At 45.7% G+C, this 20,766-nt stretch overlaps 1 protein-coding gene across 1 annotated transcript; it reads left to right on the forward strand.

Annotated features, from left to right (window-relative positions):
* Positions 1 to 2,379: 2,379 nt before the first annotated feature.
* LOC109783755 (cytochrome P450 84A1-like) lies at positions 2,380 to 19,611 on the forward strand. Its single transcript, XM_045230435.2, has 4 exons — positions 2,380 to 2,893; positions 13,328 to 13,331; positions 13,716 to 14,207; positions 17,924 to 19,611. The coding sequence occupies exons 1-4, from the start codon at positions 2,472 to 2,474 to the stop codon at positions 18,611 to 18,613; spliced, it is 1,608 nt and encodes a 535-aa protein (XP_045086370.1). The 5' UTR covers positions 2,380 to 2,471; the 3' UTR covers positions 18,614 to 19,611.
* The last annotated feature ends 1,155 nt before the right edge of the window (positions 19,612 to 20,766 follow it).

Here is a 20,766-nt window from a genome sequence, read left to right on the forward strand (position 1 = left end):
AATTCTTTGAGGGTATCCTGCGCGGCTCCAATGGCGCTCCGAGCGGCTGCCGACGACGAGCAGCAGTTCACCATGCGTGCCGTGCTGGACACCCACAGAAGGTTCATGGACCTCTCGGTGGTGTACACCAACGACCCGGTCTGGGTGGAGCACTCCATCCACATCATGGAGATGTTGCTTGCTGAGGAGAAGTACAAGGTGGTCGGGTTCGACCTCGAGTACACCCGCGCTCGTGCCAGGTCTCGTCCCAAGGCCGCCGTCGCCCAGATGTGCGTGCGCCACCTCGTCCTCGTCTACCACTACTGTCTGGCCACAAGGCTTTGCGAGCGTTTCGTCAGGTTTGTCAACAGCCCCCACTACATGTTCGCTATGGTGGACATCACCAACGATGTAAAGGCGCTCGAGAATTCGGGCATCGCCTGCCAGAATCTTGTCGACATCCATGGTCAATACAAGATCTGGGGCAGCAAGGAGCATGAGAAGGACTCACTGGTTCACCTCGCCAAGGCCATCATCGACCCCTACTACAGAGACATGAAGGATTCATGCAACAAGGACAAGCGTGCCTGGCACTCGGCCTGGATGGAGAAACTCGACAAAGCTCACATCGTGTACGCGCCCAAGGAGGCGTACACGAGCTACGACATGTGCAGGCGAATCGTTGACATGAGGAAGTGCCTCCTTCCCCAAAACGGCCAGGGATCTAGCCGGAAGCAGAGCAATAGCAAACGTCGTCACAACAATAAGTAGATGATTAGATCCTTGTTTCTCCTACTTTAGTATGCATGTGAATGCTTACTTTGGTGTGTGGAAATGTTACATGTGTAATCACGTGTGTAATTGTATGCTTAATTTGGTTATGCAATGCTGTCATTTTAAGTATATATGTTGATGCTCTGTAGACAAAGCGTAGATGTTGTGCGGATAAAGAAAATCACATCACATACGGACTAAACAATGGAACCCGTCGGTGATGTTTTCATCAATCACTCACAATTGTATACCAGCAATCGTTTGCTCACAACACACACGGCTTGTTAGCAGTAATCGTTTGTGTTGTTATCGGTCTTCGCACACGTTTTTTATTACAGACATGTTTACCGTGTATCACACACACCTTGTTAAATTGAACCATTCTGTTCTCATGTCTCAACGTAAACAGTTCATCCAAGTGAACCGCATGCCGTATATCGCACACACGTTGATCTGGCTGACCGTTTCTTTTGTGTTGCCTAATCACAGACAGTTCATCTGAGTGAACCGTATTCTGTACATCGCACACACATTCATCTGGCTACCCGTTTCTTTTGTTCCTCCTCATCGCAAACTGTTAATTGAGCTGAACCGTATGCCCTGCATCGCACACACAACTAAAATCTGAACCGTGTTTCATGCATCCTCCATCGCAAACGTTTTGCATCTTTTTGACGGTTTTTTTACACCACCGTTTGCGAATATGGCATCGCACACAGTTTCGTTAAAGGTCTCTGATCGTAGTGTGGGTTGGTCTTCATGTCGTGTTTATATAAGAAGACATTTAGATGTTTCTTCTTGCAATGTCCGTAGTTTGTTACAATAAGAAACTATTGTAAGGGCATTCCAATTGACTGTATGACGTGTGGACCTAATACAAATATTAACCCTTCTCATTAAATACATGTTTAAGTTATTACTGATACTCCCCAAACCATTAAGTTTCTAAGTTAGCACAGTTTGTGTTCGTGGTGCAACAACAACAGTTCATAGCTATATGTATGCCGCTGAGTGTTCCTGCAACAAGACGCGGGGAATCATTTAATTTCTCTTATGTGTTCCCGCTAGTTATGTTTTCTAAGTAGTCATGCCCGATGCAGATAAACATAAGGGAAAATATGTTAAGTGACTAAACCAAACAAAATTATGATAATCTACCCTTCGCCAAATGTGTGATTTAGTTAGAGACTTGTTATATGTTGTTTTTTTGTTTTTGGCTTACGTACTTGGGTTTAATACTATGTTATATTTTTATTGAACGAACCATGGGTTTGGACAATTTATTTTGAGGAACAAGTTAGTTTCAAAGGCACTCCCTCTCTAAACAATGTAAGATGTTTTTGCTGTCCAAATATTTAGAAACAGAGGTACCACATGTATGTGCCCAACAATTTTCTGGGAAAGCATGCATACAAGTTTGCAAATATGCATCATTTCTTACAAATTTGCTCCAATCATCTTCGTTGTACTATACACCAGCCTTCGCGTACCATTTGTATTTTTTATGCCCTATATATCCTTAATCTACCCCTTTGTCAACGGAAAGAAACATGAGAAAATGTGCTGCCGCATGTCTCATCTAAATCTGAAAATGTCTCTCGTCTCAGGCTCACCTACTGCCTCCAACTATCTATAAACCCGGGCACCCTCACTTATGGTTATAGAAGTTAGAGCTTCTAGCTAGTTCGAGCATCAACCAATGGCTAGCCAAGATCGCCATGGAATGGCTCCAAGATCCACTGAGCTGGCTGCTCGTTGCCTCGGTGGCCTTCGTCGTGCTGCAGCGGCGGCAGCGAGGCAAGGCACCGCCGCTGCCTCCGGGGCCATATGCGCTGCCGATCGTGGGCAACATGTTAATGATGGACCAGCTGACCCACCGGGGCCTCCTGGAGCTGGCGAAGCAGTACGGCGGCCTGCTCCACCTCCGCCTCGGCAAGCTCCACGCCATCGCCGTGTCGACGCCGGAGTACGCTCAGGAGGTGCTGCAGGCGCAGGACGGCGCCTTCTCGAACCGGCCGGCGACCATCGCCAGCACCTACCTCACGTACAACCGTGCCGATATGGCGTTCGCGCATTGCGGGCCCTTCTGGCACCAGATGCGCAAGCTGTGCGTGACGAAGCTCTTCAGCCGGCGCCGGCTGTGACTAAAGGCTGTTGCGAACCGCGACTAAAAGTTTTAGTCCCGGTTCTCGTGGCTGACCGGGACTAAAGGCCCGTCCACGTGGCCGCCAGGGGTCCGTCGGGGCGGAGGACCTTTAGTCCCGGTTCTCGTGGCTAACCGGGACTAAAGGCCTCGTCCGCAGGTTTAGGGTTTTGCCCCCCTAAACCTGGTTTCTTTTTAATTTGTAGTGTTTTATTTCTTTTATATTTTATTTTGTGTTTTGTTTTAATTTTGATGAAGTTTCAGTACCCATATTCTACGATACTATATATATACATGCATATGAAATTTCAAACAAGAAGAATTCAAGAGGAATATATAATATATATTCAATCTCGGGTGACCATATACAACTTCGAACAAGTTTCCATACACAATTAGGATGGAGGACCATATACAACTTCGAACAAGTTTCAATCTCGGGTATGCATATAAATGTCTGCGTCCTCGGTATAGTGTTCTCCTTTAGGATTGATGACTTCCCTCAAGAAAAATCCTGCTAATTCATCTTGAATTGGTCGGAAGCGAGCTTCTGGACTAAGCCTCCTCCGCAAGTTATCCGTCGCGTTCCGCACGCTATCCGATGCCTTTCGCTCAGAGGTTAGTCTCCGGATGTTCTCACAAACATAGTATCCACATAGATTGGTCCCCGGTGGCTGCTTATCCACATTAACTAACCTTCTGAAATCTAGCTCATGTTTGAATTCACCGACAATTTCTTCTGAGAACCGTCTCCAAACCCTACAGGGCAAAGAAAATTAAATGAACAAGGGAGTTATTAGTTACTTGATATTAGGAAATGAACGAAAGAGAACGATCGATATAGAGCTCAAATGATTGAAAATAATTACTTTTGCAGCATTTTTCTCATGTCGGCCCAACGCTTTGGATCCGAATCCATAGAGTCCATGATTAGAACTCTGGAGGTGTGAAGTTCAATATTTAGCAGAATCCAGTGGAACCTGCGGACACGTTACATGCACAGTCATGCATAACTCATCGATTAGACATACCATGCATGGAGTAAACAAAAGAGAATGGGCACAAGAGAGAAACACTCACCCAAAATGGTAAGGAAATAGAATATGACTTTTGAGTTGATGCTTTCTAAGAAACTTGTACAAGTCTTTCTCCACGTCTTCGGGGTGATATTGTAACACATGTCCATTAACGATATGTGGGTCAATGAACCCAACATCATGGATGTTTCTTATTTTGCATTCCCAAATCTTCAATCTGCATAATAGCGTACGCAACAATATAGTTAGGACAATATATATATATATATATATATATATATATATATATATATATATATATATAGTGCAGGCAATGAAGAACGAGATGAGGTAGAAATAAATCACTTACAGAACGTAGCAACTCAGCATAGATTTGTCGAGGTCGCGCAGATTGAACAGCTGGAACAATTCACTCATATGAACTTGTACAGAGTACCGTTTGATGTGATGCTCCTCTGTAACATCCGCATAAATATATTCTTTGTCGGCTCATGTTATGAATTGCTTGTACCAACGTAGCAGATTTCGCATTTGTGGCGGTAGACTCTTCTCCCGCGCAGGCTCGACGAGAGGCCCATTCCGCACATATTGTAATGCTATCTCACATACTGGCGCATCCTCAAGGCCTAAGAAGGCACGAAGAGTCAAACCCATCTCGGACGCTTGTCTCATGGCACTCGCTACAGTCAATCCAAGTGCTGCCGCAGCTGCTATGATCTCGGGGTCCTCTTCCGGACCGGCTTTCACTATGAGCGGGGAGATCGATTGTTTCTTCTGCATCCCGAGCTGGTCAACTTGTTTCCCGCTTTTTTTACTTTCTTCTTTCTCCTCCTTCAATATTTTTGCTTGCCTACGAAGTTCATGTCCATAGTCGTCAGGCATATTCAGCTCGGCTTGGGACTGTGTCGTCAAAAAATCCTTCGCCCACTTCTTTTGCTTCTCAGTGAATACTTGCTTGGGCTCAGGCTCTTTTATCGCCTTCATATCTGCCTTCCATTTCTCATAATCAGCAGACGCGGCCAATTTGGTTTCAGCTTCACTAAGTTCCCCAGGCCTTGGGAGGAGAGGCTTCAGTGATGGCTCCGGTACCCTTGTGGTCTTAGGTACATAAGGGTCCGGGTTAATAGTCCAGGAGCGGGTTTCCTTGCTGTCCGCCTGCTTCTGCTTCTTCGCCGGAGGTGGATTGGGGGGCGTCGTACCCGCCGGAGGAGGATTGGGGGGCGTCGTACCCACCGGAGGTTGTGGATCGGGGGACGGCGTCGAATGGCGTGAAGGAGGTGTAGGTGAACCACCACGACCACCACCACCGCCACCACCGCCACCACCACCACCACCACCACCACCATCGGAGGGGGTGCACTTGCTAGCCTTGGCGCCTCGCCTGGAAACACTATGTACTTCTTTTTCCATAGAATGAACTGGCGCTTGACATCTCCAAGTCTTCTCTCCCCTTCGGGTGTAGGTTTGTCAATCTCCAGGTCCTCAAACCCTTGGACTATGTCTTCCACCGTGACACGAGCATAGCCATATGCAATGGGGTTGTTGTGGTGGAGTGCTCCAGGTGTACAGGGTAAAGCACTGCCGCTAGCTACCTTCGTGGAAACGTTCCCCACGGGATAATGCAGATCACATTCTTTCATCTCCTTTACATCATCCACGGGGTAGTGAGGCTCCGGTGCACGAATCTCGATCATCGGTGCACTAGCACCAGGCGGGGCATCCGTGGAAGCCACGCTGCTTCTCCGCTGCTGGCTTCCGCGATCCGCTTCATGATCTTCATGCGGCCCTGCAGCCGATTTTTCTTTTACTAGTTCATGCACGGTCTGCTTCAACTCATGGAGTTCCGATGCAAACTTCGTCATAAGATCTGCATCCCGGTCCGCCTTTCTCTTACGGCTTCTGTAACAGTACGGGTCATTGTCCTGGGAAAACCCTACTTTCCACGGAACTTTGCCTTTGCCTCGTACACGTCCTCCGTGTTCATCATTCCCGAGGGCTATTGTCAGTGCGTCTTTCTCTCTGTTGAACTTGATCAAGCCCTCTTGAGCTTGGGTCATTGCGTCAATAAGGGCTTGGGTGGGAGCAAACTGTCTCTGCCGGTGAACACACACCCCTGTCTCCGGGTCTAGCGATCCCCCATGCCCGTACCACCAGCCTTTGGCCCTTGGGTCCCATCCCTCTGTACCTAGAGGGATTGCTCGCACCCTCGGTCCTCCTCCATCTTCTGCCACCTAGGCTCCGAAAGGCGGTATCCTCCTGGCCCCATAATATGATGGAACTTTTTCTTACTCGCATTATCCTTATTTTTTTCGATATTTCCTTGAAATGCTCCGATTGCTTTTGCCTCACAAATTCTATCCAATCATCTTTCAGTTTCTCATGTTGTCCATTGAAATCCGGAGTCTTGCCCTTGTTGACATAGTCACGGGTTAAATTTTTCTTGAAGTTCCGGAATGCTTCGCCCATCTTCTGAAGAGCGAACTCTTTAACTAGCCTCCTCCTCTGACGTCCACCCGGAACCTCGTTACCGAATTCATCGACTTTGTTGTATTCCGGAGGTAGAATGAAATGTTCCATAAGCTTTCTCCAGCAATCCTTTTTCGTTCTCTTGTCGACAAAACTGAAACCAATACGTGCCTTCTTTGGCTCCTTCCATTCCTGGACGGTGATCGGGACGTTGTCTCTAACAACGACTCTGCATTGGTTGATAAACTTTGAGGTGTGCTGTAGGGGCTTGCCAGTTTCACTGACAAACTCAATGGCATATGTTTCTCCTGTTTTCATCGCCTTGGATTTGCCATGCTTTGTCGTACTCGATCCGGAGGGCTAAAAAAAGAAAGAGAGTCGCGCGCGTTAATACATATGTATTCACATTTCAGTAAGTTTGTATCACGAGAGGCTCAATGTATATATATACCTCGCCGGAGGTGGTTGCTACTTGCAATTTGAGATCGTCGTTTGTTGACGGTTGACCTCCGTCGACAATGTCCGTTCCTTCACCTTCTTGATCATCGACAATCTCTGTTCCACCTTCAAGGTTCAGAAAAGAAGAGACTACATCCTCTTCTTGCTCATATTCTGAGCCTGGCACATAAGGAATCTCGTTGTTGATGATGCCCATTAGATAACGTTCAGCCTCCGGATCCCTAAGCGGCTCGGCTCTATCGTCCGCCATATGTCACTCCTGCATGTAGTAAAAATTCTTTAAGTATAAAGGAATTAAAAAATAAGATTAAGGGGACATACAGGAGGAGGAATTAAAAAATAAGATTATTGAGCACTGCCAAGTATTTTGTTTTGTTTTCTTTGTTTTTCTTTTTGGTTTTCATTTGGTTCTTTCTTCTTCCTTTTTTCTTCTTTTTTTCTTCTTCTTCCTTTCTTCTTCCTCTTTCTTCTTTCTTTCTTCTTCTTCCTTTTTCTTTCTTCTTTCTTTCTTCTTCTTCCTTTCTTCTTCCTTTCTTCTTCTTTTTTTCTTCTTCCTTTTACTTTCTTCTTTCTTTTGGTTTTCATTTGGTTTTCATTTTTTTCTTCTTCCTTTTTCTTACTTCTTTTTTTCTTCTTCCTTTTTCTTTCTTCTTTTTTTCTTCTTCCTTTTTCTTTCTTCTTTCTTTCTTCTTTCTTTTTTTCTTCTTCCTTTTTTTCTTCTTCCTTTTTCTTTCTTCTTTTTTTCTTCTTCCTTTTTCTTTCTTCTTTCTTTCTTCTTTCTTTTTTTCTTCTTCCTTTTTTTCTTCTTCCTTTTTCTTCTTTCTTTCTTCTTTCTTTTTTTCTTCTTCCTTTTTTTTCTTCTTTCTTTTGGTTTTCATTTGGTTTTCTTTCTTCTTTCTTTTTGGTTTTCATTTGGTTTCTATTGTTTTGTTTTCTTTTTTTCTTCTTCCTTTTTCTTTCTTCTTCCTTTTTTCTTCTTCCTTTTTCTTTCTTCTTTTTTTCTTCTTCCTTTTTCTTCTGTTTTCTTTTGTTTTCTTTTGTTTTTCTTCTGTTTTTTTCTTCCTTTTTTCCTTTTTCCTTTTTTCTTCAGTTTTTTCTTCTGTTTGTTTTTCTTGTGTTTTCTTTTTTCCTTTTTTCTTTTTTCTTCTGTTTGTTTTTCTTGTGTTTTCTTTTGTTTTTTTTGCTTTCTTCTTCCTTTTTCTTTTGTTTTCTTTTTTTCTTCCTTTTTCCTTTTTTCTTCCTTTTTCTTGTTTTTCTTCTGTTTTTCTTTTGTTTTCTTCTTCCTTCTTTCTCTTCTTCCTTCTTCCTTTTTCTTTCTTCTTCTTCTTCCTTTTTCTTCTTCCTTCTTCTTCTTCTGCCGGCGCGCGGAGGACGGCAGGCAGGGGCAGCGGACGGCGGGCGCGGGCGGCGGGCGGCAGGGCGTCGGGCGGCGGGCAAGGGCAAGGGCGGGGCAAGGGCCACGGGCACGCTGCGGCGGCGGCGGAGGGCTAAGCGCAGGGCACGGGCGGCGGCGGCGCTCACTGGGGACGGGGGCGGCGGCGCGCAGGGCTTCGGCGTCGGCGTCGGCGTCGGGGCAGGGCTTCGGCGTCGGGGTAGGGCGTCGGGCGGCGATCGGCGTCGGGGCAGGCCTTCGGCGTCGAGAGAGGAGAATGGGAAGTGGCGGAAACTGCTAAGTGCAGTATATATAGACGAACCTTTAGTCCCGGTTGGGGAGGAGGACCGCGACTAAAGGTACCCTTTAGTCGCGGTTGGCCACACCAACCGCGACTAAAGGGTACCTTTAGTCGCGGTCCTCCTCCCCAACCGGGACTAAAGGGTTTTGGCGCTGCTTTCTTTCCCGCGCAGAAAGACCCTTTAGTCGCGGTTGGGGACAACAACCGCGACTAAAGGGTACCCTTTAGTCGCGGTCCGCCTCCCCAACCGCGACTAAAGGCATTGTGCCGCTCCCCTCGCTAGTTTAGTCCCACCTCGCTAGTTGAGAGGGGCGCGCAGTGGTTTATAAGCCCCACTGCCGCTCCCCTCTTGAGCTCCTCTCCATTGCAGGCTTACGGGCCTAATTGTGACTGCTATGCCTGATGGGCTTACTGGGCCTTCTGCGGGCCTGAATCCTGGCCCATCGATGGGTTTCTAGTCGTATTCAGGCCGTGGTGGCCCAGTAGGTGGCATATTTTTTTATTTTTTGCCTGTTTTTTGTTTTCTTTTTTGCTTTATTTATTTTGTTTTGTTTCTACTTACAACAAAAAACTTATTTATTTTATTTTATTTTGTTTCTAATTACTTATTTATTTTACTTTATGATAATTATTTTTGCTATTAAAGTTTCTAAGAAAAAAAGTTCTTTATGAAAATTCTTTTAGCTTTCAATGATTTTGAACAGAAAATACTTCGATATTTTTAGTTGAATCAATTTTATATAATTTTAGTTTCAAAAATACTAGAGATTGCTTATAATGTTTTGAACAGAAAATACTTTGATAATTTTAGTGTCATAAATTTTATTTATGTTATTAAAATTTATTTTATTTTGTTTGTACTTATATATTTTATTAAAGTTTATATTATTTTGTTTCTAATTCATTTTAAAATCTTAAAAATACAATTATATATCAAAAAAATCAGAAAAATAAAACTAATTCATTTTAAAATCTTAAAAATACAATTATATATCAAAAAAATCAGAAAAATAAAACTAATTCATTTTAAAATCTAAAAATACAAATAATATATCAAAAAATTCAGTTCATCGATCCCTTGAAGGTTTGACAAAAGGTTTGATACATCATTCAGTTCATCGACCAAATACAAAGTTTGGTACAATAAATTATTATGCATCAATTCTTCCCTTGTGTCCCTGCTTGCTTACGATTGTGCCGTATCCATGGAGCATCCTCATCATTTAACTTAATGCTTGGGTCAGTGTTCACTTTGAAGGGCGGAATTTCACCAAACATATTATAATCTTCTGACATGTCTGTCTTGTCCTCCACTCCCACGATGTTTCTTTTCCCTGAAAGAACAATGTGGCGCTTTGGATCATCGCATGATTTACTGATCGTTTTCTTATCTTTCCGTTTCCTCGGTTTGCTACTCATGTCCTTCAAATAAAAAACCTGAGCGACATCTTTGGCAAGGACGAATGGTTCGTCAAGGTAACCAAGATTGTTGAAATTCACCATTGTCATTCCGTATTGCTCGTCCACCTTTACCCCACCTCCTGTTAGCTTGAACCATTTGCACCGGAACAAAGGGACCTTAAAGGAGGGTCCATAGTCAAGTTCCCATATCTCCTCTATGTAACCATAATATGTGACCTTTCGCCCATTCTCGGTTGCTGCATCAAAGCGGACACCACTGTTTTGGTTGGTGCTCTTTTTATCTTGGGCGATGGTGTAAAATGTATTCTCATTTATCTCGTACCCTTGGAAAATCGTTATAGTCGAAGATGGTTTCTTGGCCAACATGTACAGCTGATCTCCAACATCATTGTCATTCATTAAATGTTTTCGCAACCAACTGCCGAAAGTCTCCATGTGGGCCTTTCTAATCCAGGATTCAGGCTTCCCCGGGTTGTCCGAGCTGGAATTTTCTTGTGTTGCTCGAAGTACGGAGCCACAAAGCTGGAATTTTGCAGAACTGTGTGGTGTGCTTCAGTCATAGAATGACCGTCCATACATATCGTGGATTTCCTTCCTATCTTGCATTTTCCACTTAGTCTCCCCTCGTGCCGCGATTGAGGAATACCAATCGGCTTAAGGTCAGGAACATAGTCAATACAGAACTCAATTACCTCCTCATTTCCATAGCCCTTGACGATGCTTCCTTCTGGCCTAGCACGGTTACGAACATATTTCTTTAATATTCCCATGAACCTCTCAAAGGGGAACATATTGTGTAGAAATACAGGACCGAGAATGGAAATCTCTTCGACTAGGTGGAGCAGGAGGTGCGTCATAATATCGAAGAAGGATGGTGGGAACACCAACTCGAAACTGACAAGGCATTGGACCACATCGTTCTGTAACCGTGGTAGATCTTCTGGATTGATTACCTTCTGAGAGATTGCATTGAGGAATGCACATAGCTTCACAATGGCTACTCGAACATTTTCCGGTAGGAGCCCCCTCAAAGCAATCGGAAGCAATTGCGTCATAATCACGTGACAGTCGTGAGACTTCAGGTTTTGGAACTTTTTCTCCGCCATGTTTATTATTCCCTTTATATTCGACGAGAAGCCAGACGGAACCTTCATACTGCTCAGGCATTCAAAAAAAATGACCTTCTCTTCTTTGGTAAGAGCGTAGCTGGCACGACCTTGAAACCATTCCGGATGCCGGTCATCTGGGTCTTTCAAAAGTTGCTGGTCCTGCCGTGCTTCCTTTGTATCATTTGTCTTCCCATACACGCCCAAGAAGCTTAGCAGGTTCACGCAAATATTCTTCGTAACATGCATCACGTCGATTGCAGAGCGGACATCTAGGACTTTCCAATATTCTAGCTCCTAAAATATAGATTTCTTCTTCCACATGGGTGCGTGCCCGTCAACTCCCCGCGGAACTGATTGTCCGCCAGGACCCTTTCCAAAGATGACTTTCAAATCCTTGACCATATCAAATATCTCAGCACCAGTACGTTCCGCAGGCTTCGGCCGGTGATCTGCCTTGCCGTTGAAATGCTTGCCTTTCTTTCTTACGTTATGATTTCGGGGAAGAAATCGACGATGACCCAGGTACACGTTCTTCTTACAATTAACCAAACGTACACTTTCAGTCTCATGTAAGCAGTGCGTGCATGCATTGTATCCCTTATTTGTCTGTCCCGAAAGGTTACTGAGAGCAGGCCAATCGTTGATGGTTACAAAAAGCAACGCTCGTAGGTCAAATTCCTCTCCTTTGTGCTCATCCCAGACACGTACACCAGGTCTGGCCCACAACTGTAAAAGTTCATCAACTAATGGCCTTAGGTACACATCGATGTCGTTCCCGGGTTGCTTTGGACCTTGGATGAGCACTGGCATCATAATGAACTTCCGCTTCATGCACAACCAAGGAGGAAGCTTGTAGATGCATAGAGTCACGGGCCAGGTGCTATGGCTGGAGCTCTGCTCGCCAAAAGGATTCATGCCATCAGTACTTAGACCAAATCTTATGTTCCTTGCGTCAGCTGCAAAATCTTTGAACACTCTGTCGATCTTTCTCCATTGCGTTCCATCAGCGGGGTGTCTCAACTCCCCGTCGGACTTACGGTCCTCTTTGTGCCATCGCAACGACTTGGCATGCTTTTTGTTCATGAACAGACGTTTCAACCGTGGTATTATAGGAGCATACCACATCACCTTGGCGGGAACCCTCTTCCTGGGTTTCTCGCCCTCAACATCGTCACCAGGGTCATCGCCTCTGATCTTATAACGCAATGCAGTGCATACAGGGCATTCATTCAAATTCTCGTATTCACAGCGGTAGAGGATACAGTCGTTAATGCATGCATGTATCTTCAGAACCTCTAAACCTAGAGGGCAGACAACCTTCTTTGCTTCGTACGTACTGGCGGGCAACTCGTTATTCTTCGGAAACATATTCTTCAACATTTTCAGCAAATTTTCAAATGATGAGTCACCTACACCTTCCTGTGCCTTCCATTTTAGCAAATCCAGTGTGCAGCCCAGCTTTTTCAGACTATTATCGCATCCTGGATACAACGAATTTTTGTGATCCTCTAACATGCGATCCAAATTCTCCCTATCCTTGTCAGTTTCGCAGCGTCTCCGTGCATCAGCAATGGTCCGACCAAGATCATCAGCGGGCTCATCATGTGCCTCTTCTTCACCTTCACCTAACCCTTCCCCACCTTCAGCATCATCCTCCATGAAAGTATCACCGAAATGATCATGATAGTTGTCATCGATATCATCCCCTTCTTCATCTTCTTCCATTCTAACCCCTCTTTCTCCATGCTTGGTCCAACAATTATAGCTTGGCATGAAACCGTGCCGAAGCAGGTGCATGTGTACGTCTCTTGAGGAGGAGTAACCCTTCTGATTCTTACAGACGGCACATGGACAGATAATAAAACCTTGCTGCTTGTTCGCATTTGCCACTACGAGGAAATCTTTCAAACCCGTAGTGAACTCGCCGGAGAGTCGGGGACCGTACATCCATTGCCGATTCATCTGCATTATTATTATATAAAGTATATAATTAACCATCATGCATTTGTTAAACTAACTAGCTAGAAATAATACAAATTAAACAATGAACTACACACATGCATATTTTATCAATGACACATGAAAGGTTCAAGTTGCTAACCGCGATCGCGGAGGAAAAATAAATGAGAAAGCTCAAGTGTGGCTCGGACACTTCATATCATGTTTGTTTCAGGCTCTCGGGCATTTCATCGAACACCTTGTGTGCATAGGAGGAACCAAAAACAAACCCACCACCCCCTTCTGAAAATTGTGAAGTGAGCTGAGTGAAGTGAAGTGAGCTGAGTCCTATATATAGGGATGGGCCTTTAGTCCCGGTTGGCCTGGCCAACCGCGACTAAAGGCCTTCGGGGACCTTTAGTCCCGGTTGGCCAGGCCAACCGCGACTAAAGGCCTCCCGTCCGCCAGCTGGATGGGCCTTTAGTCCCGGTTGGCCTGGCCAACCGCGACTAAAGGCCTTCGGGGACCTTTAGTCCCGGTTGGTCAGGCCAACCGCGACTAAAGCCCCTCCCGTCCGCCAGCTGTCGACCGAGCGCGCTGGGCCCAGATAGTTGGTCGCGGGTCTCCTCCCGAACCGCGACTAAAGGCCCCTTTTGTCGCGGTTCGATTGTTTTGGGGACTAATGGGGGCGTATGGAAGCCTCTTTTTCTACTAGTGGTGGCTCGCCGTGCGCGACGAGTCTGCGGCCCTCGTCCACACCGTGGCCCGGCGGAGCGGCGAGTCCGTGAACCTCGGCGAGCTCATCCTTAACCTCACCAAGAACGTCACCTTTCGCGCCGCGTTCGGCACTACCGGCGACGGCGACGGCGGGAAGCAGGACGAGTTCATCGCCATCATCAAGGAGTTCTCCCAGCTCTTCGCCGCATTCAGCATCGGCGACTTTATCCCGTGGCTCAGCTGGGCGGACACACAGGGCATCAACGTGCGCCTCCGCGCCGCGCGTGCCGCCCTCGACGAGTTCATTGACAAGATCATCGACGGGCACATGAAGAGGAGCAAGAACCCTAACGACATCGACGCCGACATGGTGGACGACATGCTTGCGTTCCTCCCTGAGGTGAAATCGAAGATGGCCGTTGGCGACGGCGGGGATGACCTGCACAACACGCTCAGCCTCACCCGTGACAACATCAAGGCCATCATCATGGTAAGTACACTTACAATGAGCCTCTAATTAGTTACTAAAGTACTACTCACTCCGTTTCATAATGTAGTGTCAAAAAATATTTTACATTATGAGACAGAGGAGTAGTTTTTTTTATAGTGAACTTCACTTACGATAAACCTACACCTACAAAGACTAACACAAACTTTTACGTAACTTTCCATCAATACTTCTACCCCTTCAGTTATGGTAAACATTTGTGGCCGGACGACCGGCTAACGACTCGGCCGGTCGCACGCGGCTCGTTCGATTGCCCTATCGTACGTTTCAAAACACGTAGATCAATCCGCTGCGCCCCACGTGCCTGTGTGGGACCCAACACCGCTCAGCGATCTTATCCCCATCCCTCCCGTCATCTTCAACGCTCGACCACACATGGCTGCATCTTCCACCCTCCTCTCCCTCGCTGCCCCTTGCCTTTTGCAGCGAGAAGCCGGCCGCCGCGCCATGAATCTAATCAACTGCTCGGGCATCTCCTATTTCTCTCCCCACCTCTCCTCCTACCCCCCCCCCCCCCCCCCCCGCGGCCCATGCCGCAGCATCAAGGTGCCGCAACGGGATGCCTGCTGCTTGCTGCGGTGGTTGTGCAGCCCGGGAGAGATGGCCATGACGGGCTGTTGCTTTTCTGCTGCGACGCCGGTTGTAGCTTTTTGGGTTGCTGGTTGTACCTTTTCCACTAGCTGGTTGCATCTTTTTGGATTGTTCTGGTCCAACCCACCAATCCCTTTGTTTTCGCTGGAAATCGGCATCATCGTTTTGCTACGACCGGCAAGGACTTTTGTTGGAACCGGCATCTGCAGTTGCTGCAACCGGCAATGCGACGAGCCCACTGGTGTCGGAATCGTAGCGTGCCTCACCGGCGACTTGGTTTTTGCTGGAACCAGCGTAATTTTTGCTGGAACCAGCTAGTTACTTAGCTACAATCAGACTGCTAGGATTTTTCTGCTATGCTTTTTTTGCTGGAACCGGTGTCAACTTTTGCTGGAACCGGCTATTCCTTTGCTACAATCAGATCTTTTTTGGAGTTTTGCTGCTATGGTTGTTTGCTGGAACCAGTGTCAATTTTTGCTGGAACCGGCTTTCTGTTGTGCTTCAACTGACCACAGGAGATTTTTTGTTCGCTGAGCTTTTTCGCTGGAAGTCTGGAACACGAGGTGCTAGTAGATGACGATGGCGAGCGGGATCTGATGACTCGAGCGATGCTGTAGCCATGGCATCCACACACTGGAACCGACCGGCGTCAGAGCTGCATCGAAGGGATTTTTGTTGCAAAATGGACGGGATTTTGTTACCGGCAGCGACGGCGAGCGTCTACAGCAAGGCAGTGACCATCAGCGACGAGGGAAGCAAGGGGAGGGGCGGCTGGGGGCTGGCTGACGGGGACATCCGCCATTTTTTCAAAGAAACAGAGGCAAAGCGGCAATTGGGGGAGAGGATAAGAAGGGGGATCGGGCGGCTAGGAAATCACCAGATCGAATGGCTGGGGGCGGACCGGCCGAAAGCTTGGGCCGGTCCGCCGGCGCCTATCATTGCCCTTCAGTTATTAGTTTATATAGGAATATTGTATACTCACTGATTAATATTGCCACTCTCCACATGCTAAAAAAACTGATCCGTTAAGTAGGAGTATGTCATTAGTTAAGTCATAGTCAACTCTTTCGCAATGAGACATCAATATCCGTGCTTAGCGGGCGTGAGGACTAGGGATGACACCCGCCAGGTTTGGGTACGTGTAGAGCGTCTCCAATCCATACCTTTACCTTTGGGTACGTGTAGAGCGTCTCCAATCCATACCTTTACCTGTCTCCTCTGAGCTTATCCATCACAAGTACACATACTCGTCACAGGTGAGGCAGAGATTCTTGAGTTGATTTTTGAGGATCTCAGGGACATTTCCATTACATATATTAGTCATTTCCAAAACATTGATTGCCACACTCTTGTTGCCTACGGACGCGACACCCCTAGCAACGGGTGTGGTTGGCATCAGACCTAACTGATATTATAAACTTGTGTATGGCTCACCGCCGCCTTAAGTAATGAAATCTTTCTTTACCCCGCAAAGAAAAAAGTACATATACTCGTCCACGAGTATTATTTTTTTCATACCCGTCACCCAACAGGGTAAATAGGTACCCCCGTGGGTAAAAATACTCATGTTTGCAACATGCCAACTTGAGCAACACACGGTCAAAAACAACATATAGTCATAGTTTATAAACAACAACACATCATTAACAACATTACATACTTATAAGAAACAACATACCATAAACAACATCATATATATTCTAAATAAAAGATAGAATTTGCTGAAACAAGAACACATGAAAACAACAACACATAGTCATACATTTTAAGTTTACAAACTCATGATAAAGTTAGAGATACTTTGGACATACATAAGGTCACGAAATAAGCAATACAATAGAGTTGCACCATTGTAACAAGTTCAACCAAAATACCAAGGCTCATTTGTCATATTTTGTAAGGGTACATGGGTACACGGGTATGTGTTACACGATCCCATACCCGTACCCGGCCACTCCATCCAATGGGTTTGAGATTTCCCTATTTTATATATCCATGGGTAATTTTTTGTTCCATACCTTTATCCTAATAGGGTTTTAGCTGTCAGGTACGCGGGTAATGGGTACCCATTGCCGACGGGGGGGTGTAATTGGGTTGTGGTGCTTTTCTTTTCAGTTTGTAGCAGCTTGGTGGGCTATATCGTGTCCGTGATGGGCCTTTCTAATTGTTTTTATATTTTTTGTCTTATTTTTTTGCGGAAAGGGTCTCAGATATTCGAGATGCACAAAAATACCAAATAATTATAATCACATATTTATTACTTGTATAAAATTATTGTTAAAAGAGCAAGTACACATATTGAAAGCCAAATATATTGGAAATCAAGGATATATTAATAATGAGTATTATTTTCATTTTAACCATTCCCACATTATATCGGTTACAAATTTTTTTCTCTTCATTCTTATTTGTCGGGTGCTCAGTACCTTCAAATTGCAAAAACTAATATATAAGTACTTTGCACATTTTTTATTGATAGATTGGACTAGAAAAGTGTACTTTTTATGCTTTTTCGTTCAATATGTATATAAAGATGTTATGTAACGGACATTTCTCCTTTTTCTTACCCCTGGTCTTCATTGTTTTCAGAACAACTATTTGATACATTAAATTGTAGAACATATCAGGTGAAACGTGCCTACGTCTATCTTTTTAACCAATTATAGTGCACGTTACTGATGATGGATATGCAACTGTAGTTGAGGGACCAATGGAAGGATGTGCCATTGTTTTTTTTAACACAATGTGCCACTGTAGTTGAGCGTCGGGTGATGAACGTGCAACTATAGTTGCGCTCGAAAAATAGACAGATATAGGAACACATGATTTTTTTCTGAAAGAACTGCAGAAAAGGTAAAAGAAGAATCAAACGGAAATAACAAATAAAAATTCAAAAACAAAATCCGCACAAATCTACAAGTGAAATCAGATCGTCATAGCATTGATTGAGATTTAGCCAATTTCCAATCGATTGAGATGTAATCAATTCTCAATTGATTGACACTACCAATTCCGATTAATGTACTGTGAGAAAGTCATAAGAGTATGATCTTATTACAAACTAACGCGGTCACACGGTTGCGCGCATGTATGTGTATGGACGACAGGACGTGATGTTTGGCGGAACGGAGACGGTGGCGACAGCAGTCGAGTGGGCAATGGCGGAGATGATGCACAACCCTGATGACCTTCTGCGGCTGCAAAAGGAGATCACCAACATGGTGGGTCTTGACCGGAACGTGGATGATTCAGACCTCAACAAGCTCCCCTTCCTCAAGTGCGTCGTCAAGGAGACACTCCGACTACACCCGCCATTCCCGCTGCTCCACAACGAGACCGCTGAGGACTGCGTCGTTGGTGGCTATTCTGTGCCCCGGGGCTCCCGCGTCATGATCAACGTCTTCGCCATGGGCCGCGATGCCAAGGCGTGGAAGGGCGCTGACACATTCCGACCATCACGGTTTATGCCGGGTGAAGGGGAGGCCACCGGGGTTGACTTCATGGGTGGGTGCTTCGCATTCCTGCCGTTTGGGTCTGGCCGCCGCTCGTGTCCTGGAATGGCGTTGGGCCTATACTCGCTCGAGCTCATCGTCGTGCAGCTTGCCCATGGTTTCAGCTGGGTATTGCCTGATGGCATGAAGCCATCAGATCTTGACATGGCCGACATCTTCGGCTTCACTGCACCACGTGCCACTAGGCTCTGCGTTGTGCCAACCCCACGACTTGCCTGCCTTTTTGTCACTAATGTCGACTCCACGCGTCAGACGACGTTGTTCGCCAGTGTAGGTGGTGTTTGACTGAGAGGTTGTCATGGCGCTATTGTAAGAGTTTGCTGGTTTTATCTCACATTTTTTTTTCCTTTTGTCTTTTAAGCCTACAGAAGAAGAAGAATGGGATTCCAGACTATCTTTGTGCATCCTTAAGTTACAATTAAGCATCTGGTGATGTTTTATGATTAATTACACAAACTTTAAACTCCTACCACACATATTTTTGAGAAGTTGTTTGTATGTGATTTGTTACTGTTGGGCTACGCGGAGTGCAACTGTTGCATAAAAAAAACCACGCCGAACACCCTGGAGCATGTTTAGCAGATAGATCACGTGATTACCACTAGGCGCACATTGCTCATGGCGGAAGAAGAGTTGGAGTAGCGTGTCATCCGGTAGATTCGTCACCTCCAGCCTAATCCCACGAATAGTTGATCGCCAGATCTCTTGGGTAGATCGTTGGCGACATGATCTAAGTTGAACCTAACCGACTTCTAATGGTTCTTATTGAGAAAAGTAGAGAGAATCATCATCGTCTTAACACACCAATAGTGAGAACGTTAAATTCTCCACTTGCTATTTCATGTGCTTCGTGGTGCACTGATATAACTTTGGTGTGAAGCACAAATGAGGGGCTTCTTCCGTCATAGGGGATAGTACATTGCATTTTGTCGGCCGCCACCCGCAAGCTTGGGCTCCTCGAGAAGATGATAAGTTGGTCCATGCAACATTGTTGCAGGAAATGTAAGCCTCTCCATATTTTGGAATCGGTACTGCATCATCATAAGTTTCTCTTGTATTTCAAGATGTACAACACCCTGGATCATCTTGTAGGGTAGCGACAATTGCTATAACCATTTCCCTTCCCTTCGTCGTGCTTTTGAGGAGATCCGCATCCATAGTCCCGTCGTCAATTATTTTATAGATGATGTTCTTTACGACAAAGCAATCTTTGAGTGTATGGCCCAAAATGCGATGGTAATGACAAAAAATTGGTTCATTGGACTTTCAGACTTCTTTTGGCCTTTTGGGCCTAGGAAGCCGTATGAGACTTAACCCCTTTAAGCCTGTAAAAAGGCCACTAATTTCTTCTACAGGAAAAGGATACTCCATGTTTACACGTCTCTGAAAGTTGGCCTCTAGCAACTTGTGTACTTCTTTTTTCTTGGTTCCCTGGCACAGCTCTCTTGGATTGAAAGTGAGAATTCACCATTGTCGTTTCTATGGCTTGTGCTGACTTGGGATTTGCTGGCAATTTCTTTAGTTGACCACTTTTGTCTGTGGGCTTCTTCACTGTCGTTTTTGTTCGATGAGCAACGAGCCGCATATAGTTCTCTATATTTATAGATTTTAAAGATAACTCCTGAAAGGTGATGGGTCCTACTTCTTGTATCTGTACAACTACCTCATTGAGGGAGTCCTGGATTAGGGGGTCCTCGGACAGCCGGACTATATACTTTGGCCGGACTGTTGGACTATGAAGATACAAGATTGAAGACTTCGTCCCGTGTCCGGGTGTGACTCTCCTTTGCGTGGAAGGCAAGCTTGGCAATTCGGATATGTAGATCTCCTCCCTTGTAAACCGACTTTATGTAACCCTAGCCCCCTCCGGTGTCTATATAAACCGGAGGGTTTAATCCGTAGGACAACAACAATCATGATCATAGGCTAGATTCTAGGGTTTAGCCTCTACGATCTCGTGGTAGATCAACTCTTGTAATACTCATATCATCAAGATCAATCAAGCAGGAAGTAGGGTATTACCTCCATCGAGAGGGCCCGAACCTGGGTAAACGTTGTGTCCCCCGCCTCCTGTTACCATCCGCCTTAGACGCATAGTTCGGGACCCCCTACCCGAGATCCGCCGGTTTTGACACCGACATTGGTGCTTTCATTGAGAGTTCCATTGTGCCATCACGATAAGGCTGGATGGCTCGTCTTGTTGTCAAGGACAACATCACCTTGGGGGGAGCCCTGGCTGTAGGCCAAACTCTCCGACTAGGCGGCTTCCTCATGACCGCCCGTTCGGCCGTTGCGCCGACGATGACTTCTCGGGTCATCAAAAACATCCTCCACGTCGGCTCGGTATTCACCGAGCAGATGGATCCAATGGAGCTCTCTTCCTTGAACGAGCTCTTGGATCGTATCGCCGCCCTGGGAGTCGCTACGGACTATGATCG

Source organism: Aegilops tauschii, chromosome 1 (genome assembly GCF_002575655.3).
Source record: "Aegilops tauschii subsp. strangulata cultivar AL8/78 chromosome 1, Aet v6.0, whole genome shotgun sequence".
NCBI lineage: Eukaryota > Viridiplantae > Streptophyta > Magnoliopsida > Poales > Poaceae > Aegilops > Aegilops tauschii.

Excerpts from the sequence above, each read along its gene's own strand:
- LOC109783755 (XM_045230435.2), top strand. The coding sequence starts at position 2,472 with ATGGAATGGCTCCAAGATCCACTGAGCTGGCTGCTCGTTGCCTCGGTG. Across the intron at positions 14,208-17,923 it reads ACATCAAGGCCATCATCATG|GACGTGATGTTTGGCGGAAC; the intron begins GTAAGTACACTT and ends TATGGACGACAG.